Here is a 21304-nt window from a genome sequence, read left to right as displayed (position 1 = left end):
GCCCGAGCGCTGGATGGCCACGCATGCGAGGCTGCGCAGCACAGCGTACGGCACAAGACAGAGTGCGAGAAGGACGACGGGGACGACGGCGAGATACGCGATGAGCGTCAAGAGAACGTGGGCGGAAGCGTAGAGAAGCGTGGCGTAGGTGAGCCATTGGAAGGGCCAGCAGAAAAGGTCTCGAAGCAGCAAGAGGCCGGTGCTGGTGTCGATGGTCTTGGTTTGCGGGTCGATCGCGAGGAGAGGCTGACTTGGCCGCATGGGCACTGTGACGCAGTTTGTGAAATGCGATGGGCAGCTGATTGGGTACGGCTCGGCCAATCAGATGGCGGAGTGGATTGGCGCGTCGTTATGGGTCGCTACAGGGACCAGGGCGAAGCGACGTCGGAGGGTGAGTTGGCGGGAAAAGATTTAGTCTGTCCCTAAATTTTAGCGCGAGAATGAAGGGACCGCTGTGCCGATGCGATGACGCGTCGGTTGCGGTGGAATTTATAAGGTCAGCGGGTCGGCGACCAACTTTGAACTTGATATTTGTATCGATCCCCAGGCGCCTGTCTCAAAGACATCAAGAAGCCTCGCGTTTGATTGGCTAAAATGCGTCAGTGAATTTACCAAACAGATACCGGCAATCCACCGGTACGCAAGCTTGGGACTCGGCATGCCATGAGAATGCTGAAAGTTAGCCAAATATGCAGAAGTCCTGCAAGCATATATCGTCAATCTACTGCCGGAGCCCGTCGTTCAGCAAGGCGCAGCGAAAGAAGCACCCCACGCGCCCCCACTGTAGTCAGAGTCGCTAGCGACATACTCAAAGCCAATGCAATCCTAAGCAAGGACAATGCAGAGTCCATGGGTCGCAGGCTCGTCGTCGAGCGCGATATCGTAGTTGGTACTAAGACCGTCGGCTCGAAGGATGGGGTTGAAGGCAGATCCTAGCCGCGCGATCCTCCGGATAATCGCCGCCGCCACAGAAATTGGCGGGAGCTCGTATCCGGCGGCTTTGGGAGTTCCACAAACGGCAAAAACATGGCCAACACGCCCCCGGACACGCCGCCGTCGAGCCCCGTGGCTGCGCCTGCCGCCTACGACGGAGTCGCGACGCCGCCGTCGAGCCCCGTGGCCGCGCAACGACCTCCCATGGGCGCGACCCCGCCGTCAAGCCCGGTGGCGAGACCCACGCGGAGCGTCGTCGACACGCCGCCATCGAGCCCTGTGGCCGCGCAACGACCTGCCATAGGCGCGGTGGATACGCCGCCGTCGAGTCCCGTGCGCCCGCACGTCCGGGTGGTGGATACACCGCCCTCGAGCCCCATGTCGCCGCTCGTCGACTCGCAGCAAGACGACATCGGGCGCTATCCGCCGGCGCGGCAACCGCCGATGACTCCGCCGTCGCCGTCGTCGTTCTCGCAGCCGTCGGTCTCGGTTTCGGCGACCGCCGAGTTCCGCCACCAGTACCACTCTGGCGACTTTAGTGCGTCCGTCGATGCGACGCCGATGCCACGATACCTCGGGCGGTACGCCGACGGCGACATTAGCACGAGCCTCTCGGCGCGTCACTTGCCACGCGGCGACCTTGGACGGTCGGAATTTCGCATTCAGGAGTTGCCGGGATCGGTGCGTGCCGCCGGCGCACCATCGTCGCCCGGCGGTCCAGGCGACAGCCCGCCCTCGTCGCCCATCTCGGTTGACCCGTCCAACCGGCATGGGCTGCCCCAGGCGCCGTTGTCGCCGAGCTCGGCCAGCGCCAGCGTCCAGCACGCCGGTCCTGCGGCCGCGGTGCCGCTCGCCGAGCAGTCGTACTCGAACGCCGTCGTGTGGGGTACGAACGTCAGCGTGGCCGAGTCCATGGGCGTCTTCCGGGCGTTCTTGCACGAGTTCAACCCGCCTGGGCACGCCGACCTCGGCGGCGAGAGCTACTACATGAAGGTCCTCCACCAGATCCAGCTCACGCAGCAAGGGGTCTTCAACCTCGACGGCAACCACCTCCTCGAGTGCAGCGCTGCGACGCGCAAGCTGTACATGCAGCTCGTGCATTTCCCGCAAGTGCTGATCCGCATTTTGGACATGGTCATTGTCGACGAGTTCAAGATCCTCTTCCCCGACGACGTCGACCTCGTACGTGCCCTTTTGAAGACTTTTTTGAGATTTAGATTTAGATTCGCATTCAAGTACGGCCGTTTAACCTCAAAGACAAGCAAGCGATGCGGAATCTCAATCCAGCTGACATTGACCAGCTCGTGAGCCTCAAGGGCATGGTCACGCGCTGCTCGTCGGTGATTCCGGACCTCAAAATGGCCTTCTTCCGCTGCACCATGTGCCACTCGACCGTCGAAGTCGAGCTCGACCGCGGTCGCATCGACGAGCCGACGGTACGCCGCCTTTAACTCGGCACCATGGTCAATGTATTGTCATGCGTAGATGTGCGACCACTGCCATACGCGCGGGTCCATGGAGATCATGCACAACCGGTGCGCGTTCACCGACAAGCAGCTGGTACATTTTCCATCGTCCACTAAAGACAATAGGTTCCATCCTGCTCCGTAGGTGAAAATGCAAGAGACCCCCGATGCAATCCCCGAAGGCGAGACCCCGTACACGGTAGTACAATACATCGCAGGCCTGCGCGTCTGAAACGCGGATGCGTTCGTAGGTGATGTTGTTTGCCTTCGACGACCTGGTCGACGACGTCCGACCTGGTGACAAGATTGAAGTCACTGGTATCTACCGCGCGGTGCCGATGCGCGCGACCATCAAGCAGCGCGTCGTCAAGTCGGTCTTCAAGACGTACATTGACGTGGTCCATTTCCGCCGGACGGACGAGCTCATGGGCGCGTTGGGCGGCCTCGACGATGGCAACGCGGTCGACGCTGTCCAGCAAGCCAAGATTGACGAGTACCACCGGATCGCGTCCGACCCGCTCGTCTACGAGAATCTCGCGCACTCGCTCGCGCCGTCAATCTGGGAGCTGGACGACGTCAAGAAGGGCGTGCTCTGCCAGCTCTTCGGTGGGACGCGCAAGGCTGCCGCGGTGATTGGCAAGAAGCACACGCGGTCGGACCTCAACGTGCTCCTCTGCGGTGACCCAGGCACGTCCAAGTCCCAGCTATTGTCGTATGTGCACAAGCTCGCGCCCCGGGGCATCTACACGAGCGGCAAAGGCAGCTCGGCCGTGGGTTTGACCGCGTCGGTGATTCGAGACATGGAGACCGGGGATCTGGTACGCGGATCGAAGCCGGCGCGGACGTCTGATTTTGAAGTAGGTGCTCGAGTCCGGTGCGCTCGTCTTGTCGGACGAAGGGATTTGCTGCATTGACGAGTTTGACAAGATGTCGGACAACGCGCGCAGCGTCCTGCACGAGGTCATGGAGCAGCAGACGGTCTCGATCGCCAAGGCTGGCATCATTTGCTCGCTGAACGCGCGGTCGTCGATCTTGGCGTCGGCCAATCCGATCGAGTCGCGCTACAACCCCAACAAGAGCGTGATTGAAAACATCAACATTCTCCCGACCTTGCTCTCTCGGTATCCCTTGGCTCTGGATGATACAGACAGTATTTCTGATACTCTGTGTGGCTAGATTCGACTTGATTTATTTGATTCTGGATCGGCCGAATGCCGAGGCCGACCGGCAGCTCGCACGCCACATCGTGTCGCTCTACTACGACTCGTACTCGATCCACAATGCGCGCGGCCACATGAAGGCGTCCGAGGTCATTTCCATGTCGGTCCTCTCCGACTACATTGCGTACGCCAAGGACCATGTCCAGCCGCAGCTGAGCGAAGCCGCGGCCAAAGACCTCGTCGCGGCCTACCTCGAGCTCCGGCGCATGGGCAGCAACCGCAAGAACATTACGGCGACGCCGCGCCAGCTCGAATCGCTCATCCGCATTGCGGAAGCGCTGGCCAAGATGCGGCTCGCGGATACCGTCACGTCGCGGGACGTGACCGAAGCGCTGCGCCTCATGAACGTCGCGACGCAAAAGGCCGCGATGGACCCGCGCACGGGCACGATCGACATGGACATGATCACGACGGGGTACGCGACCGTAGATCGCGAGGCGCTGAGCGCGCTCGTCGACGATGTGAAGCGACTTTTGACCGAGCATGGCGGCGGCTCGATGAACACGGGCGAGCTCAAGAAGCAGCTCGACAGCCTGCGCGGGTCCGAGACCAAGCACACGGAGTTCCAGACCGCGCTGCGAACGCTCGAGGAAGAAAACCTCGTCCAAGTGTCCCATGGCTCGGTGCGGTACTTTAGCTCGCGCGATTAACATCCCCGGAATACGCTCGCCGGAATATATCTATATCGATACGTATGTATATTGTGTCGACGTCGACAAGAAAAGCAACATAGTCATCGTTGTCGCGGTTAGGGCAAGGATCCGTTGGGCTTGATACGTTGGATGCGTGTCGTCGGTTGTCGTTTACGCTCACGCGCAGAGGGTCGTGACGACCGCATCGTCACCAAAGCCCCATACGTCCAGCACCACGAGCATCTACTCGCGTAGTATTGAGTCTACAGAAGGATGTGCGATCGAAACACCTTGTCGAGTGCCGACGGGTACAATGCGTCGAGCTCGGGTCGGGACAAGAGCTCGATTCCGAGCGTGAGTGTGAGCTCGAGGAAGCCTTCAAAACCGAGCCCCTGGTCCACCTACATAACATTGAAGGGTTGGGCTGTTAAGAAGTTCCTTGCCGGCGATCGGTCGCGCTGAATCGCCTCGCGCAGCGCGAGCAAGGACGACGCCGAGAGAAACGCCGGCACAAGGTGCATGGCTTCCATAAGTCCCACGAGCTAAACAACGACGAGTCACTCGTCCATTCGAATGCAACCTGCGGAGCTACCTTGGTGTTGTCCAGACGGCGAGGTGCCGCGTCGCTGCCTGTATCAATGTATCAAATGGTCAAGTCCGATGCTTTATAACATGTACAAAACGCGTGAAAGAGCTTGCGCAGCACAGGTGCGCGGCTGCAGAGCAGCGCATTGAACGCAGGATCTACGTCACATCCGATGAGTCCTTAGCGTCCATCATGTGATGCCGCGACCGCTGTCAAAGGCCGTCGAAATCTCGTCCGGCAACGACTTTGGCGCCTTGCGGCGCTGCATCTGCTGCACGGCCAGCAGTACAACGACGGCCGTGTACAAGGTGAAGCGCGGACGAGTCGCTTGGACGATGCGCGCCGAGTGCTTGAGCACACCGATTGCAGCCCTCTCCAGTTGCTGGTGGTCGTGACCTACGCCTCAGTGTGTAAAAGCGCAGAGTTATGCTTCGCGGGGGTTGTACCTGTGACGGCGACGGTATGTTTGAGCTCGTAAAAGATAGCATGGGCCATCGCGGCGCTCAGGAGGTCGATGGATGCTCCGTCCCCTTGGGCCTACCGCTCCTTAGCCGAGGTTGAGGATATTAGCAAAGTACCTGCGTAAAGGCGAGAAGGAGGAGGCGGACAATATGGCGGGGACTGCTCGGGAGGCCACGCAGCGCAGCGATAAAGGCCGTGACGGCGCGCTCGTCATCCTCGTCGCCGTCCTTGTTGGTGGCCGTCTCGTCCTTGGCACGTAGCTGGAACGCCTCCAATGGCACGAGTGCCTCGAGCGGTTGGACAACCTACGGCGACTTAAATTGTCGCGGGCTCTGTGGGGGAGGCAGGCATCGCACGTGCTTGACGGCGGCGGCAACTTCGTGCGGCGCGTACATGGCATACCGTGCCACTTCAGTCTCGGACAAGAGCGACGCGGTGCGTGCTCCGTCCGAGAGGCTGAGGAAGAGGTCGCGCTTCGAGTCAGGCGCATGCACAATGTGCGACAGCAGTTGCGACACGTGACGAAGTGAGAGGGGCGACCACGCAAGCCGGCCCGAGCTCGACCGTCGGCGGAAGGAGCTCATCGTGGCACTCGGTCGAGGCGCGATAGCAATCGTCTCGTCGGGTGTCATCAATCCTTGCTACATAATCAAAATGAAACCGTCACTTGTCGTCCTGTGGTCGCGCCACGTCATCGCACCGCGGCACGCGGAAACGACAGCGTTTTGTAGTACGCGAGGAGCTTCCTCGCCATGAGCTTGCGGTCTTCAACGGACGCTGCGCGTGAGTGAGTGACGCGCCGTCGTCGTCATAAAGCGACAACGTACGGCTCAAGTCGCTTGGATTTTCGCTCGGACGCGCCAGGTGCACGCCAAGGTGCGTGAGCAGAGGCTCTTCGGCCAAGAGAAGCTGCGTGGACACCTACCTCGGTGCTATCGCATCTCTCGATAGACGGAGCGATGAAAGGTCACCTTGTGCAAGAGATCGAGGAGGGCCTGGAGGACCTGCGTGTGCTCCAACGGCATGCGATCGAGCTCGGCTTGCACGCTTTTCAAGAACGTGGCGTTGGAGGTCGAGGCGTCAGGCACAAACAGCGCTCGAACCATCGAGGGGTACGCCTCGTACGGCAAGAGCGGTGCGTGCTCCATCTCGAGTTTCTACACGACTGCACCTCACGCCGACTGATGGAGATGGTCTCCAACCTGGCGCACGATGCACGAGATGGACCTCGACGAGAGCTTCTTGAGCAGTTTGTTGGAGGGTGCCAGCTGGTCTTCGAACGCGCGAAGCAGCAACTTGCGCTCCGAGGCCTTGCCTTCGTGCGCAAACAGTTTTTCTTTATGTGCCTTGAAGAGCGTCAAGTGCTCGATGAGCGCCAGTAGAACGCGGCAGTCGGCGGCCGCAGCGACGGCAGTGGACCACTCGACGACGCTATGCATCTGTTAGTTAGTCGATGTTGCATCGAAAAAGTACGCGCAGCGACGGCCTTGGCAAGGGTTTGCGCCGTGGCGCGGTTTTGCGCTTGAACATGTTTTGAAATTTGAAACGGGCGCCATCGAAACCGCGGGTGTCGACTAAACGCCTCGACATCGACTAACGACCCATCGATCGACTAATCGATTCGAGAACGACTGAACGACTAAACAACTAAACAACTAAACAACTAACACAACGACAAGCTTGAGATCAGCTTTCGGATGCACGGCTTACGCGAACGAGAGGCGGACTCGACGCTGCTGTAGGCATGCGTAATGCCTACGGTACATGGCCGCAAAACTGAGCCGCGCGTTAGTTAGTCGATTTTTATGGCGGCCGTAATTTCAGGCAAAGACTGGCGTTATGATACGTTTCAGTCCAGCAGCGGAAGGAGAGCATCCGCTTCTTCGTCATCAGAGCCAATATGACCAGCGCCTTCGACGACGTCCTCTTGCTCGAGCGCCACGACGACGGCCCGCGGGTCGTGTGGCGCTACCTCACGGACCCGGCGTGCGGTAGCGGCAACAACAACTTTAGCTTACCGTATGGCCTCCCGCCCATCTGCGTGCCCGGCGCGACCAAGGGCCAGCGGCGGTGCGTCCCGCCGCCGTCTTGAACGCTGACAACGACGAGATCTGTAGCGGCGCCGAGTTTACCTTTACGATCTCGGATGGCCGGTCGCGCCAGCTCTACGGCCTCGTCAAGCAAGTCGCGCTCAAGCCCGAGACGCCGGCGCTCGTCGCATGTATCCTCGCCCCCAAGTACGTACTCGCTCGTCGCCATACGATCGCAACCTCGCCGTCGTACCGTGCGTCAGGCCGCTCTATGTATGGCTCGCGTGGATCTTACGGCTCGTGCACGCGCGGCTCCTCCACGACCCGACCAAGCGCTCGACCATGACGCTCCTCAACGCCATACGCGGCGCACACCACGACGGGCCGCTCGTCTTCGCCGACAGCTTTGTCGGCGATCTCAAGACGTATACGTTTCCGCTGCACCCGCCCGGCGCCTTTGGCGCCCGCGCGCTCGAGCCGCATATCGTACGTTCTTCGTCATGCGTGGACGCGACGTGCTAAGGCGGTGCGTAGCTCAACTACCGATCGTTCACGACCAAGCTGCAGACGCCGAGCGCGCTGCTCGTGCTGCTGAGCGCCCTTCTTCTCGAACAGCGCGTGGTGGTCGTCCACGACGAGCACGACCTCCTCACGGGTCTCTGCCAGCTCCTGCTTCGCCTCCTCTCACCGCTCGTCTGGAAGGTACTTCGGGATGCTCGAGGATCGCATCGAAAGGAACCAACTGTAAAATCGTGTAGCACATGCTGATTCCTGTCTTGCCGATGGCATTGCTGCATTATGCAAGCGCACCGATCCCGTACTTGCTGGGTATGACGACGTCCGTGTACAAAGCTACGAAGCTCTCGAACGTTGTCATCTTTCATTTGGACGCGGGCAACGTCGAATTTCGCGACCTTCTCGGCGCCTTCCCGACACTCTGCGATGAATTCCCCATCTCACCGACGGTCGGCGCCGTGCCCTTCGCACGCCTCGGCACGCCCATCTATCGTGCGTTTCGGGTTCCGATTGATACATTGATACAAAATGGTGTGTGTTTGTAGGTGACTCGACGAGCGCGCTCGCGGCCTTTCGCCGGGACCTTCTCCACGCCTTTGAAGCCGAGCCAGGTAGGTCGCCACTTTACACCCACAGGATATACCGTATTCTCGTTAGAGACGCTCGAGACGTGTGTGAACGCCCTCTTGTACCACCTCTTTGCCGACGCGTCGTCGTTTCTTCGGTCGTCGGCCAAGCAAGGCGGCGCCTACGTCGACCTGCCGGCGTACCTCGCGGCGCGGCGCGGCGTCGACCCGCCGCTTCTCGTACGCCCTCTCTCACTATATGCACCGTCAACGACTTGGCCTAGCACCGCTTTGTGACGGCGATTGCGGCAACGCCGATGCTGCAAACCTACTGCAACGACCGCCTCGCCCGTCTCCATGCGCGGGATATCTACCACGGCCCGTTGTACGTCTGCATTCAGGCCAAAGACTTTCACTACGCCCAGCTTCGCCGCAACCTCCAGCGCCGGTAGGCTTTCGTATGGTTGATCGTCGGCGGAGAAGTGATTCTTCATGTGTAGAAGCACGCAGTCGCAAGAGTACCCGCAAGTGACGCAGCTCGTCGCGGGGATGTGGACACAGTCGGACCGCTTTCACGTGTCGCTTGCGGACGTCCGACCGCTTCTGGACGCGACGTACCACATGTAGATATATCCTCCACCAACTCGACTCGTTGGGGTAGCATATTTCTTCGTCTAGGGACCACTGCGGCATCGTCATCGACATGCTGTGGGAGCGGCTTGGCGACGGCAACGACAGCACGGTCGCGACGGTAGGGATGGCACATCAATCATGTCTCCACCTTCCATTTCGTAGGCGCTGCAAATCCTCGTGTACCTCATGCTGGATGGCTGCGAGATTGTGACCGAGTACCTTCGCTTCAAAGAGTGCCAGCGCAACCACTGCCGCATTCTCAAGCGCCATAGCTTTCGCGGTATGTGCAACCCTAGCCCTCGAATTGTGCCGAGCGAGCGGAACTAGGCATTGTGCACGGCGCCACGCAGCTCTTGGACTTTATGAGCGGCCCGGAACGACTCTACACAATCCGCACGAGCAACTCGACGCAGCAGTGGCTCTCTAAAGTGACGTTTCCGCGCCTCGAACTCAAGCAGCGGTATGCGCTGCCGGCGTTTGGTGATCTCCACCATAATGTCGGTCGTTTTTACCAGCCAGTGCACTCGGTGGACCTCCTCAATCTCCACGTGGACGACAAGAAGCAAGACGTGGTCCACGACCCGTTTGATACGAACGCAACGTTTCCCGAGCACTGGCGCTAACAACCTCAGTGTCACTCTTTGTTGGATGCGATGTGCTGTGTCTACATCCACGCCATTTTACACATATCACCAAGCTAGGGCATGCAGCATGGCGGTGGAACAGCTGCGTTATGGTGTATATGCCGGTGGACGTGCAACGAGATGGCGTGTGCCCTGCGTGCGGACGTCGCAACGAGCGCAAACCAGCGTCGCTCCAACCGGAGAGCCTTTTGTGTTGGGTGCGATTAGCCGTCCGATATCATCCGGATACGCGGCAACCTTGGGACAAATCCACAATCCGAACACAAGGGCAAGCGAGGATGGAGCAGGACTTGGCATGCGCCAGGACGCCCGAGGACGTGCTCGAAGCACTTTGCGCCATGGACGTCGCGTCGCTGACGCATGAAGAGCTGCCGGTGGCGCTCGCGACGGTCGAGGCCCATGCGGCGCGGTACCCGTACTTGTATGCGACGGCGGCGCACCAGGATATCTTGGCACAGCTTCGGTCGATGGCGGCCGCGCAGGATCGCCATGCGCGCTCGAGCCGCACACGCGAGAGCGAGGCGGCTACAAGCGCCTTTGTCCGGCTGTCGTCGCTGCCCGGGCGGTCGGCGTCGGCAGCGGTCGTCGTCGCGCCTACTGCAGCGCGTGTCGTCGTCCATGTCGGCGTCGAGCTCGCTCATCCTCGGCAACAACGCCAACAACAACTCGATCAACATGAGTATGAGCGGTCGCGCTCTAGGCGACGAGCGCAACTCGCTGAGTTTTCTGCGGTCGATGAGCACGATGCTCGGGCTCGGAATGGCAGAGACGAGCTACTGCCAGATCTGCCTCGAGTACGTCGACGTGGCCTCGACGGTCGCGCTCTCGGTGTGCGGGCATCGCTTCTGCGCCGACTGCATCCATGGGTACCTCGCCAGCAAGATCTCGGACGGGCTTGTCGCGCCCAAGTGCTTCTTCGCCGACGGCGACGGCCGGCCGTGCGAGGCGCTCATTCCGCCGAGCGACATCCAGGCGCTCGTGTCCACCGACGTGTTTGAGAAATACGAGAAATTCAACTTCATCAAGGCCCACGCGGGTGCGCGTGAGTGCCCGCACTGCCATGTGCTGCAGGTCGGCAACGGACCGGACGACCCGCACATGGACTGCACGCAGTGTGGCGAGGCGTTTTGCTATACGCACTCGAACGCGCACCCGCACTCGACGTGCCTCGAGTACGAGGCCAAGATGCGCGCCGAAGACAAGGTGAACCAAGCCAAGATCAGCCAGATCTCTAAGCCGTGCCCGGGCTGCAAGAGCCCCGTCGAAAAAAACGGTATATTGGTCGCATTTCCATGGTTTTTCAGAAAGAGGATGATAATTCTCGGGTAGGCGGCTGCAACCAGATGAAGTGCGTCACATGCGGCGTTCACTTTTGCTGGCTTTGCGGCGAAAAGGTCGACGACGGCGTCTTCCCCGAGCACTTTCAGGTACTCATGCTTCCATTGTCTGGTTCCGGCCAGTTGATACTTGATACATTGATATTCATGCGACGCGTAGTGGTGGAATTTACGTGGCTGCGCCGGCGCCCAAATGTCCGAGACCGCGGTCGAAGGCCCGAGCACGCTCTCCAAAATGGTCGCATTCTCGTGGCGCATCCTTCTCTGCCTCGTCTTTGGTCCACCAGCGCTCGCGCTCACGCTGGCCTTTAGCATTCTCGGCTGCTGCTGCATTCCGTGCTGTCTCCGCGGCCAGGCGTTTGCGCGGTCGGCGTTCGCGAGCTGCTTCTGCGTCTCGGGGTATGCGCTCATGTCACCCTTCGTTCTCGCCGCGTGTTTACCGCTCCTCCCCGTCGGGCTCTGTATCTGGTGCTTTTGCCCGTCCGCGTGTCATGACAATAATGACAGTGCGACGGCGGGACATGCGATCTCGTCCGGCGAAGACCAGACGCTCGTGGCCATGCCGGACGAAGACAGCATCGAGTCGGACGGCGTCGCGCGGTACGGGTCCCATGGCTCCCCCGACGAGCAGCCACGGGCCATCTTGCATGGCCCCGCCGCAGCGGTTTAGGAACCAACCTGTATTAATCTTTTGTGGAGTACTTGTCACGGGAGCTGAAGGATACGTGTTTGCCAATTCACTCTTACAAATAGTGGGTCGAGGAAGCTCGTCGGTTGTAGTTATGACAACCTGTGCATCAAGAATGAGGTGCGGCTGAAGGCAGACGGGGTCGAAGATGTCATTAAGGATGCTACGATCCTATATAGGCATATCTCGACTTGTTTCAGGATTTCAGGACTTTCGGGCGGTGTCAATTAGGCCACATTGACGTTTGAGCTCAAAAGCCGTGGCGTTGAGAGTCAAGGAGCCAATCCGAATTGACGGGCGATGACCGACTACGTGGTCGTGACCATGGCGCCGCTGAGCGCCGACGACGCTGTCCGGCGCGTCGAGCACGCGAGCGCAGGCGCGATCTCGACCTTCATTGGCACGACCCGCGACTCGTTCAACGGTATATTGTCGTCGTCGGACTATGGTCGATGATGCTTTAGGCAAGGTCGTCGAGTACCTCGAGTACGAAGGGTATGTGCCGATGGCCGAGAAGGAGCTCTTGGCGATTTGCGCGTCGATCCGGCGGCAGTGGCCTGGCGTCGTGGGCGTCGCGATGGCGCACCGCTTGGGCGTCGTGGCGGTAGGCGAGGCGAGCGTGATCATCGCCGTGTCGTCGCCGCACCGCCGGGAGGCGCTCGAAGCCGTCGCGTACGCGATCGACACGCTCAAGGCCCGCGTGCCGATCTGGAAGCTGGAAAAGTACGCTGGCGACGCGCGCATGTGGAAGGAAAACCCCGAGTGGCGGACCATGACGCCCATCGAGTAGGATCGCTTGGTAAGAGGAGCGCTGGTCGTACTAGTCGCGTACTCCTTCGTAGGTCGTATGCGAGAAGACCTAGTATATCTCTTCTCATGTCTATCAATGTGTGACGAGAGACTGTATGCGCTATGGTCTTGGCGTGATGGAGGCCATCGTGCGTGGCCAACGACTCGACGTCCTATTGAAGTCTAGTCGTCGAAAGTTGTAGTCGACTATCCACTTGACCGCCAGTACATTACGTGGCCCGTCAACCCAGGATCGAACCCACGGCCATACTACGTACCACTAGGTAGGACGCTGCTAGGGGGATGTTCGGAGCTCGTGACGGCACGGCACCCTGGCACCTTGGTTGTAGCTGCAGCTGCCTTGGTTCTTTCTGCAAAGGCACAGTGTTCTCATGTAAAGAAGCAGCTTCGATCCGTCGATGCGTTCGCGACATCATTAAACACCACGCTTCGGTTGCTGGCGACCGTGACGCTTGTACAAGCGTGTTCAAGCTTTTGCTTGGAGCGCTGCTTCGTCGGTCGCCACTTCTGATGCAGATCGGCCATGTCTGGTCGACGCTGCGACGATCCCAGCTGCTGGATTCGTCAAATGGACTAGCGCACGTTGATAGGACGTTATAAAGGGCATGTGAGCGTATCCAGCTACTCCAGTATCCGACAGCCGGTTCGTCGCATTTCGTTGCGCCACGTCATCACTCCGATGGCCGCATTTGCAACCCTGCTGGGGCGTAACTGTATTACTACTGATTTCCTTTGCTGTCTCGTGTCGCGAGATACTAAGTACTACATACATGTACTACGAGTGCTTATGCTGAGAAGACACTCTAGTGTCACAAAAGCACGTCAACCTCGTCGGCGTCAACCTCGTCGGTGTCATGTTGTCTCCACACTATTCTACTGATTCGGGCGCTTCCTGGGTAGGCCTCGCGGCTTCGGTGGCTTCGGCGGCCGTGTACGTGGCGTGCATCAAGCAAATGACTTTGTCACTCACGCTTTTGAGCACATCAAGCGACAGCGTTGGGCCGTGCGCCGCCACAAGCGCATCGACAAGGGCCTCCTCGTTGGGAAAGATGCGGCGCTCGTTGTTGTGCTGGGTCGGCGGCTTGGACGCAGCAAGCAGGCGAGCCCGATTTACCTTGCGGTACGCATGCCATGCGTACTGTACGTGTTCGTGGACGAGACGGCCAGCGTCAAGGTGGCGCGCGCTGCGAAAGCGGTAGGCACACGTGCCGTGCATGCGCCGGGCGAGTGGGCACTTCTCTTCCTCGCGTCCGCACTCGGCGGCGCAGTTGTTGCGAGGCTCGACGCAAAGAAACCACTTGAGCGCGCTGTTCTGGTGCGGGAAGTCGGCGACGAACGTCGCGCGCTTCTGCGTTGCCGTTGCCGCTTGTACCATCTCACGTGCATGGGCCTCGTCGAGCGGGTACACTTGAAACACCGCCGTACCATGCGGCTGGAGAACGCGGGAAAGCTCGCGGAAGAAGCGCCGCAGTTGCTCGTCCGAGAGCCACTGCAGCATCGAGATGCTAATCGCGTGGTCGAACATACCGTCTCGAAACGGCAGGTCCATGGCAGCGCCGCAGACAAAGGACGACGCCGCGCCGCGCGTCGCGATCTGCAGCATCGAGAGACTCATGTCAATGCCGACGGCGTGCGGCGGCAAGTGTGCCGTTGAGAGCCCCGACCCGCAGCCAATGTCTAAAAGGCAGGCCGTGGCCGCGTCGCGCGGCAGTAAAGACAGCGCAAGGCTCGTCAGATCCCGCTGGATGGAAGCATTCGCTGCCGAGTGATACGTTGTCGCTTGCGTGGGCGAGTAGAACCGGTCGGGCTGGCGCGACCGCTGCTCGGGCGGCGGGCGGTTGTACGGCATCACAAACGGCAAAGTCGTGGCACGCCAATGATTGGCTGACAGGACAGCATACAAATATCAACATGTGGGTATCTTGTGCTGGCAGTCAGTTTTTGGGCAAATCCACGACGTTGGAGCAGTGTGGGCAGGCTCGAGATCAGCCGCGCGACGTGCATAGAGCGTCCTGTCGTCGGACGACAGAAGGAAAATATCGTCGTCTCTCGTGCAGCCATTCTCTTCTCTTTCAAGGGGGCTCGGTTGATGGCGACTTGCACCCGTGCTAATAAGAGGGGAGCTTCTCGGTATTACCATGGGTTTGCGCGACTGGATTTTACAAATCAAACTGGACTGACTGACTGCTTTTTCTCCAGAGCTACGGTACTGGGGTGGTGTTCGTTCTTCTCTCTTTCGCGCGTCTGAATAAGATGGCCAGACGATTTGATTGCAACCAAAGAACTGCGTTCGATGCTGATCTTTGTGTCCAAAGCGGCTGGCGATGCTTCTACGGGCCATTGAAAACGTCCTTGTGGGTCCGGCTGTCCCATGCTACTCGAGAGAGGCACTGAGAGGACTTGAAGAGAAAGCACATCCTATGGGCAAGGACCACACTGCACTGTATTCTTAGTTGGGTAAACGCGTTGTTGTCGTCGTCGTGGGCGTGGGCAGTTGCCCTCAAAAGCTACTCTTTTAGTAGCCACCGCACGTGTTGCTTGAAGCCACGTCAAAACTCGCCGCTCGAGACCGTCCTATATAGCACGTTGGCGACGTAGTAGACAGAACACCATGGTCCATTCTACAAGCAATCACATCCAAGGCGACCGGGTTACCAAGGTCGGTCTCACGGCGGGCGCGTGGGATCGCTGTCGAAGGAAACGCAAGCGTGAAAACATACGGTAGCACGCGACGCCCAGCTGCTACTCTCGTGGCGTCGATATCAGAATAAACACGCACATAGAGCTGCACCGAGAGGTGGAAGCCACATCGATCGCGCCTACTCTTCATGCTGCCATCCACCTGCGCCGTGTCCACAGCGATGACAAGGAGACTGGACGCGATTGAAGCCAGACGACAAATGTCGAGCTATACATGAACTCATAGGTGGTGGTGACGTAACAGCCCATCTACGACCACGTGCGTTGTGCGGAATGGGATTGGAGGCTGCATTCTGGCGTCTGCCGTAGACGCGTGCCACGTGGTGGAGTGCGGACGATCGGAGGTGTCGAGTTACTCGCTCGCTTGGTCAATAAACAAATGGGATGATGGCGTGTGGATGGGGTCGCACCGTTCGAGCCGCTAGGATTCGATCCTCGCCAGCGATAAAAAGTGTACCCAAGGCTCTCGTCTCCACTGGCGACGAGACCATACTAGTGACGTGGGACGTAGTACGCGTGGTGTTGACAGGCGGTCTCGGCGCCCGATCAGCTTTTGGCGTGCAGCCGCTTCAACGACGCTGGTGTGTGCAACCGAAGTTTTCTCGACGCAACATCCCACGGCTTGCGGCTTCAACGGCAAACTCAAGACTGGCAACTTTCCCTTCGAACTTCGATTTGGGCCCTGTCAACTTCTTTAGCATCATTTGTGCATTCGGCTGCCCGAGTCAACGACGACGACGACGATGGCGATGGCAATGAGCAGCTACAACCACATCTTTGTCGAGAATATGGTCGACGGCGAAGGCGACAAGCCATCGCGCATCCTGCGGCAAGACCAGCTCCTCATGCCGCATCTGTACCAGCCGACGAAAGGCTGCCACGCGTGCCACGAGTGCACCAAGGCGTTTACGACCTTTCGCCGCAAGCACAACTGCCAAATGGTATTACGACACCTGCACCATCGGTCCTGCATCTCACAATCGCATCTAGTGCGGCTATGTCGTCTGCAAGAACTGCACGCTCGCGCACGTCGCCGAGGTCTCAAAGGATGTCTTGGACGTCAAGGTCTGCCTCTCGTGCGTCGCCCACCTGGAAGCCGAGCACCGGCTTCGCCGCACCGGCACGTCGTCGTCGCTGCGGTCGTCGACCGAGCTCCACCGGCGGCACTCGTCGCGTTCCAACATGTCTGTATACTCGGAAGACGACGTCGGCGAGGCCAACCTCTTTCAGCTCTCGCTGCGCGGGAAGGACGCCATGCTTCGCCGCCCGTCGAGCTCGATGGAGTATGCGCTCGACTATAGCTGGAAGCACAAGTGGCCCAAGCCACCGACGCTGCCGTTGGAAGCGGATCGGCTCGTCGTGCTCAAGAGCTTCGACTTGCTGCGACAGGATGTGACCTTTGATGCGATTTGCGAGATTGCGGCCAAGGTGCTCCAGTGCCGCATTGTCACGGTCGGCTTCATCGACGAACACCGGCACTGGTTCAAGTCCAGCATGGGCCTCGCGCAGACCAGCATTCCACGGAGCATGTCGTTCTGCGCGCATGCGCTCGCGTCCGAAGACCCGCTCGTCGTTCTCGACACCCGCGACGACGACCGCTTCAAGTTCAACCCAATGGTGACCGGCGCACACATTCAGTTTTACGCAAGCGCACCGATCGTGCACAGCAGCGGCCACGTCCTTGGCACGGTGGCCGTCATGGACCAGACGGCTCGGACGTCGTGTGACCCGAGCATTCTCGAGACGCTCGCGGCCGTCGTCATGAAGAAGCTCGAGACAACATCGTCTCAAGCACGCACGAAGGCGCACTCGGTCAGCAGCAACAGCGGGTCGCACGAGCCCGAGCACGACGACGTGCCGTCGCCGCCCGCGCCGACGCACCTCGTCTTTACGGACAAGGACTTGCTGCATCGGAGTCTGTGGGTCTCGGACGCCAAGCGCAACAATTGCTTTGTGTGCAAGAGCAAGTTCTCCATGTTTCTGCGCAAGCACCACTGCCGCATGTGCGGCGAAGTCATCTGCAAGCACTGCGAGCTCGCGGCGACCGTGCACATGAGCTCGGCAGCCACCGAGATGGAGAAGGTCGCACGCGTCCCTGTCTGCCTCACCTGCCTCGCCAAGAAGAAGGCAGCAGCAGCCGCTGCAGCCGTCGCGACGCCGGCACCTGTTGAAGACGAAGCCGCGCCAGTACCCGTCAAGAAGGCGCGGCCGATCGCCGACAGCATCATGACGGTCGATGAAATGGACGACGACGACGACGACGCGGTGCCGCTCCTCGACCGACACATGGCCTTTGACGTCGACATGTGCGAAGTCGTTTACACGGACAAGCCCCTCGTGCTCGAACCGCCGCCGGCAGCGCCCGAGCTCCAGCGGGATATTTCCCGAACAGAAATCGAGTCGATGCTCGCCAAGCTCCTCTCCCAGTCGACCGACACGCTGCATCAGCTGTCGTCGCAGGACAACCAGTATCGATGATCGTTGTGTCGTCGTCGTCGTCGTAGTGTATTTGAAGTGGATCGTGTTGGTTTGTTGCTTTGAGGTTTTCTCGTTTTCTAGTGCGGCCGCTCCTCTGGTATAGACAAGTTGTGCACATGCTTGTGGACCACGGCGCAAACAATCGGTTCCTAGTCCACATGAAGCATGCGGTCCTCGCATCCAAAGCGACAAAAGGGATGCTTCTTCCTATTATAGCACGCATACTGGAATAAGTGATGCAACGTCCTATCTATCTATCTATCTATCTATCTATCTATCTATCTATCTATCTATCTATCTATCTATCTATCTATCTATCTATCTATCTATCTATCAACGAAGTATGTCGTTGAAGAGAAGGGAGCAGAACGCGAGACGTTAATAGCTCTAGAGTCTAGTGAAGCATATGCGTTCTGGACCTAACATGGCGTTGTCGTGTCCCCATGGGCTTCAGAAGCGCAGAGACTCCTAGGGTTGCTCTCTCGCAGTATCTATGGTAACCACCGCGAATTCTACCGATAGTAGCGCTTCCTTACCGACAGACGACGGCACATCCATTCACACGGCGTCGGACATTTCGAGCAAGACATACAATACTGCTGCCCTCAGCACAGCTTACCAAGCTATTATTAATACATCCCGACAAAGAACAGGAACGAGTAAGATATCTCTCACGAGACAGTCGACGCATGAGATTCAATCTCATGCGTCGACTGTCTCGAGATGGCAATTCTCAAGCGAAAGCATGCTGCGAGCGCTGGACGAGGAGAGACGGCGCCTGTAAAGCTATAAGACAGTTTTGGCTAGTTGATCCATCGCGGCGACGACGCGTACGTCCTTCGGTGGGCATTGGGGTGTGGGAGACATCTGGCCATTGCGGCCGATCGCCAGCATCGTCGAAAGCACGTGTGTCGCCTTGAGCCAATGCCAGCTCAGGGTGCTGACGTCGCGCTGGCCCCATTCATATAAGTCATACCACGGGATGTGGCCGCCAACTATCACGAGTGAAGTTCCGAGAGCTCCTTAGATGGGTGTCTCTAATATGGCGCCAACGTGCCCATATTTATGTAGCGATCTTCGAGCGGTTGCACCACGCGCGCATTCGTTTTGAGAGGTTGTCTATTCTCAAGTACGTCTCGTTTAGTTCCGCCTGTTGCATTTTGCGATGTTGCGCGAGCGTGCTGCAACGCAGCAGTGGGGCCCACATACACGCCATTTGGAGCTCTCTCGTGCTGGCTCGCTATCCTTCCAGTAGCTGCATTCGCCTGCTACCTCATCCAAGATATCGGAGCCAGCTGAACAACGTTGTCCATCTCGGCCGACACAGCACACTCGTATTAGTCGCCATCACTTGGAAAGACTCACGTCCTCTCATGTTACAACTGGAGACAACCATTGCCGCTGCAAGCACCCAACTTCTACGCTGGACGATTATTCATGAAGCGATGGAACTTTGGTTCTATTATTATAACATAACGTTATTGCGACGTTCACGCGCCAGCACCTTCGCTGGTAAGGACTGTGACGAGAGGTGCTTGCTGTTGCACGAATAATTTTGCCAATTTGTACACGTACCGCGTGACATTTCACCACGCATGCAAGAAGCGCGGACGCTCCAACCACACTGCCTCGCGCTTGATTGGATGCTGCTGACCACAGATCGCTGTTGCATTCCGATCTCCGGCGAGCGATCCGTCCACGACGACGCATATCGCCCGCGTCAATGGCGTCATTCGAGACACTTTTGATAACATTGACGTCATATGAGACAGTCAAGGTATAAAATCTCCAAGAATACATACCGCTCCGATGTATCTTTTATACCCGCCAGTTGCTCACACTACGAAATCCATCACTCGCCGCAGCATGCCAAGCAGCATCCGTCTCCAGAGCCCGTCGCAGTCGCTCGACTGGGCAGAGCCGACGGCGACGGCCTGCGCGCTCTGCCAGCGCGCCTTCCACATTCTCCGGCGCCGCCACGTCTGCCGCATGGTAGCCCATCCTCCTGCGCCTTGTGTACATCTATCATCATGCATCGACTTGTAGTGCCAAGGCTCGGTGTGCAAGCACTGCTTGAGCAAGAAGCCGCCCAACTCGGTCAAACTTTCGGGTCGCTTCGCCAAGTGCTGCCACGAGTGCTCGCACCGCCGCAGCGCGCCATCCTCACCGGCCTACGACGTGCCGTCGCCGCTGCACGCGACGGAGCGCCAGCGCCTCGCGATGCTGCACACCGCATTGGACGTCATGAGTCTTCGACCGGAAGCGTTCCAGCAAGGCCTCGACGCGCTCTGCCACTTTGCGGCCGACGCATTCCAGAGCCCAATTGTCGCCGTGACCTTAATGGAGGCCAATGTCCACGTCTTCCAGGCCGCCGTCGGCTTGCGCAGCCTCCCGTGCCTCCCACGAGCCGATGCGCTTTGCAACGTGGCGATTACGTCCAAGCATCTCAACGTACTCTCGTCTTCTTCGTCTTCTTCCTTCTCACGAGCAGATAGGTCTATGTCGACTTGGCCGCCGCGCCCTCCAAGTATACGACCGGTGCATTTGTCCTGGCCCACGGCGTCCAGTTCTACGCGGGCGCGCCCATCATAGTCAACGACGCTGCGATTGGCACCGTCTGCCTCATGGGCCCATCGCCGCGGCGACTCTGGACCGACATGGAGACCGACCTCCTCCTCCTTCTAGCGCGGGTCGTGGCCGCCGAGCTCCTCAACGTCCCACCGATGGGGCGGGTCCCCCGTCGCAACTGTGCGACGCCGCGCGAGAGGATGCTCCTCCGCGGGTCCGAGACGGACAACCCGACGGCCCACGCCCGGACTTTGAGCCAAGCACGGACAAGCGCGATGCTGTCGCCGCGTCCGCACTCGTTCTCATCGGCGAGCAGCCTCATGCTGGACCCGCGCGACTGGGTGCCCAACCACGCGCGCAGCGGCTGCCGCGTCTGTCGCCGCAAGTTTCGTTCCGTTTCGACGCAAGCACCACTGCCGCATGGTACGACGCCCTATGATCCTCCGTGGTGTGTTGAACGATGCAATAGTGCGGCGAAGTCGTCTGCAACGGCTGCTCGCGCCTGCGCCCATTCGTGCTGCCGTTGCAGTCGCCCTCGGTGCAGATCCGCATCTGCTCGGAATGCCACGTGAGCCGGCCACCGGACAACGCACCGACGTTCTCGCCCAACATTCGCCTCTTGCATGCGTCACCAACCGCCGACGACTACCTCGTCTTTGCCCGCGACGACGCGCTCTTGAGCATGTGCCCCAAGCAGCGGGCGTCGGTCATGTACCACAACAGCCTCGAGGTCGAAAAGCTCGCACGCGCGTTTGCCGAGCTCGTGTATGCGCCGACGGCGTACCTCACGCCCGTCTCGGATGCGATGGGCATGTGGATGACGCTGCCGACGCCCGAAGCGCGGCGCACGATCCAGCACTTGCTCTCGGAGCTGCTTTTTCTCGAGCACTAGCCAGTGGTCAACTCCAATAGAACGCAATAGTATCTAAGAGTCTCTTGGAATTCTAGAGAGTCACTTCGTAGGTACTGTACGTTGCAACGCACTCGCTGTCGCCACACCAAACACGACAGATTGTCCTTGGTAGCAATCCGCGA

At 59.2% G+C, this 21304-nt stretch overlaps 8 protein-coding genes across 8 annotated transcripts; 6 read left to right on the top strand and 2 right to left on the bottom strand.

Moving 5' to 3' along the window:
* Window positions 1–1026: 1026 nt before the first annotated feature.
* Window positions 1027–4309, top strand: SPRG_11368 (hypothetical protein; the record flags this gene model as incomplete). Its single annotated transcript, XM_012351547.1, has 7 exons — window positions 1027–2115; window positions 2157–2369; window positions 2419–2493; window positions 2545–2598; window positions 2651–3217; window positions 3261–3520; window positions 3576–4309. The coding sequence occupies 7 exons, from the start codon at window positions 1027–1029 to the stop codon at window positions 4267–4269; spliced, it is 2952 nt and encodes a 983-aa protein (XP_012206937.1). The 3' UTR covers window positions 4270–4309.
* Window positions 4310–4428: 119 nt separating this feature from the next.
* On the bottom strand, window positions 4429–6829 carry SPRG_11367 (hypothetical protein; the record flags this gene model as incomplete). The annotated part of the gene is made up of 14 exons (XM_012351546.1): window positions 4429–4494; window positions 4542–4652; window positions 4695–4793; window positions 4844–4881; window positions 4930–4995; window positions 5045–5233; window positions 5284–5374; window positions 5416–5604; window positions 5656–5940; window positions 6000–6076; window positions 6127–6220; window positions 6271–6456; window positions 6502–6738; window positions 6773–6829. The coding sequence occupies 14 exons, from the start codon at window positions 6827–6829 to the stop codon at window positions 4429–4431; spliced, it is 1785 nt and encodes a 594-aa protein (XP_012206936.1).
* A 330-nt stretch (window positions 6830–7159) lies between these two features.
* SPRG_21016 (hypothetical protein) lies at window positions 7160–9691 on the top strand. The gene is made up of 12 exons (XM_012351550.1): window positions 7160–7369; window positions 7417–7536; window positions 7593–7815; window positions 7864–8031; window positions 8088–8337; window positions 8391–8456; window positions 8503–8651; window positions 8696–8859; window positions 8912–9034; window positions 9090–9162; window positions 9207–9324; window positions 9372–9691. Exons 1-12 carry the CDS (start codon window positions 7200–7202, stop codon window positions 9665–9667), a joined length of 1920 nt encoding a protein of 639 aa, XP_012206940.1. The 5' UTR covers window positions 7160–7199; the 3' UTR covers window positions 9668–9691.
* Window positions 9692–10268: 577 nt separating this feature from the next.
* Window positions 10269–11695, top strand: SPRG_11364 (hypothetical protein; the record flags this gene model as incomplete). The annotated part of the gene is made up of 3 exons (XM_012351545.1): window positions 10269–10961; window positions 11018–11115; window positions 11186–11695. Exons 1-3 carry the CDS (start codon window positions 10307–10309, stop codon window positions 11693–11695), a joined length of 1263 nt encoding a protein of 420 aa, XP_012206935.1. The 5' UTR covers window positions 10269–10306.
* A 267-nt stretch (window positions 11696–11962) lies between these two features.
* Window positions 11963–12509, top strand: SPRG_11363 (molybdopterin converting factor). The gene is made up of 2 exons (XM_012351544.1): window positions 11963–12137; window positions 12178–12509. Exons 1-2 carry the CDS (start codon window positions 12014–12016, stop codon window positions 12501–12503), a joined length of 450 nt encoding a protein of 149 aa, XP_012206934.1. The 5' UTR covers window positions 11963–12013; the 3' UTR covers window positions 12504–12509.
* Window positions 12510–13354: 845 nt separating this feature from the next.
* Window positions 13355–14372, bottom strand: SPRG_11362 (hypothetical protein; the record flags this gene model as incomplete). The annotated part of the gene is made up of 1 exon (XM_012351543.1): window positions 13355–14372. The coding sequence occupies one exon, from the start codon at window positions 14370–14372 to the stop codon at window positions 13392–13394; it is 981 nt and encodes a 326-aa protein (XP_012206933.1). The 3' UTR covers window positions 13355–13391.
* A 1563-nt stretch (window positions 14373–15935) lies between these two features.
* Window positions 15936–17763, top strand: SPRG_11361 (hypothetical protein). The gene is made up of 2 exons (XM_012351542.1): window positions 15936–16164; window positions 16214–17763. The coding sequence occupies exons 1-2, from the start codon at window positions 15967–15969 to the stop codon at window positions 17699–17701; spliced, it is 1686 nt and encodes a 561-aa protein (XP_012206932.1). The 5' UTR covers window positions 15936–15966; the 3' UTR covers window positions 17702–17763.
* A 1792-nt stretch (window positions 17764–19555) lies between these two features.
* SPRG_11360 (hypothetical protein) lies at window positions 19556–21161 on the top strand (the record flags this gene model as incomplete). Its single annotated transcript, XM_012351541.1, has 4 exons — window positions 19556–19693; window positions 19748–20152; window positions 20197–20692; window positions 20749–21161. Exons 1-4 carry the CDS (start codon window positions 19568–19570, stop codon window positions 21159–21161), a joined length of 1440 nt encoding a protein of 479 aa, XP_012206931.1. The 5' UTR covers window positions 19556–19567.
* Window positions 21162–21304: the final 143 nt, after the last annotated feature.

The sequence above is a fragment of the Saprolegnia parasitica genome, assembly GCF_000151545.1.
Source record: "Saprolegnia parasitica CBS 223.65 unplaced genomic scaffold supercont2.81, whole genome shotgun sequence".
Lineage (NCBI taxonomy): Eukaryota > Oomycota > Saprolegniomycetes > Saprolegniales > Saprolegniaceae > Saprolegnia > Saprolegnia parasitica.
Note: the sequence above shows the minus strand (reverse complement) of the source record. Positions and strands in the feature narration are given on the sequence as shown.

Coding starts and splice junctions, on each gene's coding strand:
- SPRG_21016 (XM_012351550.1), top strand. CDS start 7,200: ATGACCAGCGCCTTCGACGACGTCCTCTTGCTCGAGCGCCACGACGAC. Junction 8,457..8,502: donor CGCCTTTGAAGCCGAGCCAG/GTAGGTCGCCAC, acceptor TATTCTCGTTAG/AGACGCTCGAGACGTGTGTG. Junction 9,163..9,206: donor ACGACAGCACGGTCGCGACG/GTAGGGATGGCA, acceptor TCCATTTCGTAG/GCGCTGCAAATCCTCGTGTA.
- SPRG_11363 (XM_012351544.1), top strand. CDS start 12,014: ATGACCGACTACGTGGTCGTGACCATGGCGCCGCTGAGCGCCGACGAC. Junction 12,138..12,177: donor GACCCGCGACTCGTTCAACG/GTATATTGTCGT, acceptor ATGATGCTTTAG/GCAAGGTCGTCGAGTACCTC.
- SPRG_11361 (XM_012351542.1), top strand. CDS start 15,967: ATGGCGATGGCAATGAGCAGCTACAACCACATCTTTGTCGAGAATATG. Junction 16,165..16,213: donor GCAAGCACAACTGCCAAATG/GTATTACGACAC, acceptor AATCGCATCTAG/TGCGGCTATGTCGTCTGCAA.